This window comes from Galeopterus variegatus, unplaced genomic scaffold, assembly GCF_000696425.1.
Source record: "Galeopterus variegatus unplaced genomic scaffold, G_variegatus-3.0.2 Scaffold1417, whole genome shotgun sequence".
Classification (NCBI taxonomy): Eukaryota; Metazoa; Chordata; class Mammalia; order Dermoptera; family Cynocephalidae; genus Galeopterus; species Galeopterus variegatus.
This window is the reverse complement of record NW_007727528.1, coordinates 62,583-68,047: the sequence shown is the minus strand read 5'-3', so window position 1 is coordinate 68,047 and position 5,465 is coordinate 62,583. Positions and strand designations below refer to the sequence as shown.

General features: G+C 41.6%; 1 protein-coding gene across 1 annotated transcript in view; it reads left to right on the top strand.

Annotated features, from left to right (window-relative positions):
* TMEM233 (transmembrane protein 233) overlaps positions 1–707 on the top strand; it is a 35,533-nt gene extending 34,826 nt beyond the window's left edge. The window contains exon 3 of the mRNA XM_008576853.1: positions 500–707. Within this exon, the coding sequence (XP_008575075.1) occupies positions 500–506 (7 nt within the window). The 3' untranslated portion in view covers positions 507–707. The remainder of the gene's footprint in view (positions 1–499) is intronic.
* The last annotated feature ends 4,758 nt before the right edge of the window (positions 708–5,465 follow it).

Below are 5,465 nucleotides of genomic sequence, written 5' to 3'. Positions count from 1 at the left end.
CTCAGGAGCCTGGGGTACTTGAATGAATAAGTAAAAAAAAAAAAAAAAGGAAATTGCAGAGCAATATATACAGCATTATATAAACACACACACATACACATGATGAGTATATAATTTCTAAGTGCATATTTGTGAATTTAAATGCAGACAAAAATGCCTGGAGGTCACACACCAAACTGCTAACAGTGCTTCTAACCCTTGGGGAGGAGAATGAGGTTCAGAAATGCTCGAGAGGCTGCATCTGAATCATTCAGTTTTTTACATGTGCCACATATTAAAATGAAATATGTTTTCCAAGTAGAATATATTTCTCAAAAGGAAGCCAATGCTTAGAGTGAAAAACATGCAGGCCTGTTAGTCCATTTCAGCCTTTGTTTAATCAGAGTAATCTCTGTCATCAGATAAGGAAACTGTCTGGGTTGGCTGCCAAATAGCCAACCACGGAAGCTCAGTCTGCTGTCTTTCTCTCTCCCTCACTCTCTCTGTCCATACCACACAGAGCCTAAGAAGCCAGCAGGCCGTGCACACGTGGAGGATGGACCTCATCCACACACACCATAAAGGAGTTTCTGAGGAGTGGATCATCAACTTCAGACTGTGAGATCTTTTCCTCTAGGACTCTCCAGAGGCAGGTCCCTGCAAATGAATGACAGCAAAAAAGTCCAAAATTTAAGAGATCCAATCTGCACAGCCACATCAGCCAAAGTCACTGATTTGTAAAAAAGAAAAAAATGAAGTCTCACTGTCTCAGTTTAGCACAACCTGTCATATCTTTTCCTCTTCTACAGAGATAGGAAACCTCATTACTTTTAATTGGAGGGTGGGTCTGGATTTGGGAGGAGTGGGAGGTTTCTAGGAAGAGCAGTGGATGCTTGTGTCTACAGTGTCGAGCACAAACATTAGCAGTATGTTTAAAATTGTCTAGTTGTATAGTTGTAAAGTTGTCTAGTTGTATAGTTGAATCTGTGGGGGGGTTTCCTTTTATTTTTATATGTCATGGCTTCACTTCAATCCTCAGTAACTCCTCCTCCATCCACACCCCTCCTCCCAGAGTTCACCCATCTGGTCATCAAAGACTCAAGGGCAGGGGCTTTCCGGCCTTTTGTCTTGTCCCCTACTTTTCCTAATAGCCCCCTCCCTTGCTTGCACTCACATGGTTCAACTTGACCATAACCTCACTCTTCACTCAAATGGACTCTGAGAATGTACTTAGTGGTCAATTCTAGGCATGTGAGCACCTTCTCCATCCCAGTTTTGGGAATAAAACTGTGTTTTATGGAATGTGCTTTTTTTCACTCTCTGTCTTTCTCTCTCTCTCTTTAACAAGTCTCAGGCAAGATCTTTGATTTTCCTGAATGCCAACCCGGAAATGCCACCCTTCGTATTTCTTTTCTGTCAAATGTAAATCCTTTACGTGGGAATGTACTAGTTAATGATGCCATTATTCTGCCTGCCAGAACCCGCTGATCCAGTTTTTCACAGAGCACTAGACTTGTGCCACTGGTGGTACACAAGATCTTTTTCTTTTTCTTTTTCTTTTGTGGCTGGTCAGTATGGGGATCCAGACCCATTATCTTGATGTTATAAGGCTGTGCTCTATAACCAACTGAGCTAACTGGCCAGCCCTACAAGATAATTTTTAAGTAGTTTATAGACACAATGTTAATACTGAATACAAAGAATGTTTCCCTTTTTCTATTCTTTTTCAATCCTGATTGCAGCAAGGAGAAAGTCTCTATTTAGTGCTAGTGGGCCCTTAACACTTTTCTGACCTTTCTGACGCTGGTTCTTTTCTTCTTTTTACAAAGAAAGAGCAGGCCTCAGATGCAGAGTCTTCTGTCTAGATAGAATTTAAATATTGTTTTGTTTTCATGATATTTATTTTATTATTACCTTCCTCTTATTACTTTTCCACATATGAATTGATATATCATTTCTGTTCAAGTAAATTTACTCAGGGAAAGTAGGAGGACTCAAAGACAAGTGGTTAACACAACAGATTATATGTATACATGGCAAAAATCACTTTAAGAACTAATATTAGTAACACAGTGATAATGAATTTCAGAAGCAAAAGAAAAGGCAGCTTATTCTAATTGAATGAACAAGAGGCTGAGAATCAAAATACCTGAGTTTCGATGCCCTTTTTTTTCTTTTGCCACTAATTATCTATGCAAGCTGATTTTTGTAAAGTTTCTTAGCCTCTCTGTGCCTCAAATTTCTTCATCAGAAAAATGGAGAACATCTGCCTACTTACCTCATCACAATGTTGTTATGAGAATTAATTGCCACAGTAGATGTGAATGTCCCTGGGGGAAAATTCTAAGTGCTATACAAATACAAAGCATTGTTCTTAGAACTGTGTTTCTCAGGCATTTGTTAAAATACTGGACCCTAGAAAAAATAAAAGTTGATGGACACCAGATTCCACGTGTCATTTCACCCAGATGCCCATTATGAGCCAGCTCTTGTCCCAAGAGGACATTGAATCAGGGACACAAATTCTCAGCACACAGAGATTTTAGCGTCATTCCAGTATATTGGATCATGATTTCTGTTTCTGATATCTTGGGTTTTGTTTGTGTGTATTTGAGTTCCTGATCTTTTACCCAAATCAAATGAAAAGTATGCTGAGAGGCAGAATAAAAATGGTTTTAAGTAAACCTGTTTACCACAGTTTGTGAATTGTGTTTTAGGGGGGTTACCAACCTTCTAGAAACTTCTGTAACCAAAATATGCTCACCCATCCCAGCCTCAGTTCGTAGAGAAGACCACAGAGAGGCCAAGGGTGGGGCTAAATAGGTATCCACTCTCTGAACTAATTTATGGCCTGAAATGCCCTTCTGTGGGCATTAAAAATGTTAGTCAAAAAAAAAAAGAGAGAGAGAGAGAGCAGAACTGGTTATTAGAGGTGTGAAAGTGGGAAGGAGAGGAGGGTTGGCAAAAAACCAGGTAAGGGTCACAAAGATTTATCATGTTTTGTAAACATGAGCGTACTAATTATCCTGATTTGATCACCGTATATTGTGCACATGTATTGAATATTTGGTTATGTATCCCACAAATATATATATAATCAATTATCTTTCAATAAAAAAATTGTCAAAAAAAAGTAAAAAAAAAAAAAGTTAGTCCCACTAAAGTAAAAGTAAAATAAGAAAAATACTGTCATGGGCCGGCCCGGTGGCGCACTGCGCTAGTGCGCCGCTTGCGAGGCGCAGCAGCGCTCCCGCCAAGGGTTCGGATCCCACATACAGACCGGTTCCCGCTCACTGGCTGAGAGAGGCGCGGGGGCAGCACCAAGGGTTGTGATCCCGTTGCCGGTCCCGGTCCGGTACGGGGGCGACACTGAGGGTTGCGATCCGTTGCCGGACACGGAAAAAGACAAAAAGGAAAAAAAAAAAAAAAAAGAAAAGAAAAATACTGTCACTAAGTGAGTTTCCCTTTTTGGAGTCAAAAGGGACTCTGGTTTTTGTTGGGCCCCCAGAGCACTAAGTTCTAAGATTGACAAAGTGGTACGGTGGTCTTCCCCAGAGCATCCTGCAAAGCTGAGATTGCCCCATTGATCTGGTGTGTCAGTTAAGGGACTCTTTCATCAAGTGATAAAAAACTGGTAGAGCAAAATGTTTAGTTTACGGCTCATGTAACTGAAGATTCCAGGGATAGCTTCGGGTGTGGCTGGATCTTGGTGCTCAGAGTTGTTAGGAACTTATCCTGCTCCATTCCTAAGTCTCAACTCGCTGAGTTCATGTTAGCTTCACAGTGGCAACAGCTTTGGACATCTTCCTACCAGCTGAGTAACGCCTGTAGAAATAAAGTGTTTCTTCCCTAATAGCTCCAGGAGAAAAAAAAAAAAAAAGAGTTCAATTGAAAATAATGCACAATTGATTTGAAACAGGAACCGGCCCATCAGAATGGACACCAAACATTAACAAACAGGGGTGGCTGCCATACCAACACAAATTGATGCTGTGGCCAGGGGTGTGTGGTGTCCCTTTTGGCCAGGCCCAAAGTCAGGATTCAACCACTGGAGCTCCACCCAAACTTTATGGACTGAGGGTCCGGGAAGGGTGGTTCCCCAAAGGAAATCCAAAGTGCTTTTACCAGAAGAAGAAGAGACAGATGCTGGGCAGAAAAAACAATCACTGTCCACATTAGGCACGTTGCTTTATGCTATGCCTACTACATGCAGGACAAGAGAAATCTAGCAGCTTTTCAAACAATTTCCCCATTGTGTTGTCACTCCCATCCATTTCCTTGTCAGACCAATATTTATACAGCACCTGTCCAACCATAGAAACTGGGCTAGGCTTTGGAAGTTCCAATATGATTAAGAGAGAACCCTGGGGAGGTTGCTTACAGTTTAGTGGGAGTGCAGGCACATAAACAGTACCCAGACAGGCATGAACAAAATGTTATGCGGTCACTTGGCAAGAGGGAGCCCTGGTTATATCTGCGGAAGGAAAGGCTCAGTAGTAAATATCCCCCCTGTCCCGCTGCTCTTATCATTGCTAGGACTGATGTGGCTATAGCTCTTGAAGTTGCTGTGTCTTTACCCACAAGTTATGGGCAGAAGCAGATGCAGACATAAAATCGCTGGCCTCAGCTCCTGGATCAGCAAATTATCTTTGGCCTACAGCAGGACAGCTGCATTCAGCAAAATAGCACCATGCATGTATCTTGATACCTAACCCTAGATCCATGCTTCTAAATATAAGAGACAGTTTTGGGCCACCGATCACCAAAAAAAAAAAAGATAAAATCCTTCTAAGACAGCGTCCACATGTATGGGTTACTACCAATCCTTTAAAAATACTCATAGATGTTTAATATTTGAGCCTGGAGAGCCACCCCATATATATATATTTTTTAAAAGGTCCCTGAACCAAGATGCTTTGAATTCCAGTTTCCAGAAACACAGAGAGAGGCATAAAAATTACTCAAGCATCACCTATCTTTGCTAGAGAAGCCACAGAACAGAGGAATTCCCTTTCCAGTACAGATTTTCTTTAATATATTCTTTATTTCAATAGAGATTTCTTTATCAGGGATCAGGAGAGGAAAGTACAAAGCTGTTTTTGTGCACTGTCTGGGTGAGGTATCTGAGTTTCGTCTTATGTACCTGTTCCAAACCTCGGATGAGCACCCAGTCAAATCTGTAATAGTCCAGTCACCATGTTCAACCCTCTTCCTGTCTGGGTGTAGACTTTCCCAGTTCACACTCTCAGGCTAGTTCACTGATGGACCCTACCACTGGTTTTCCCAAGCTGCCTGCTCCTGGCACCTCTACCAAGCATCTATTCCCCCAGGTATCTCAGACTCTCACATGTGAGAACTAGTTGGGCTTAGAGTGAATGTACGTATTGAGAGGAACTTGTAAAAAGCCAAATCCTGCCTATAAAGAGGTAACAAATGGCCTGATAACCAGCATGAAATAGGACCTAACACAAATCCCCATACCTAGG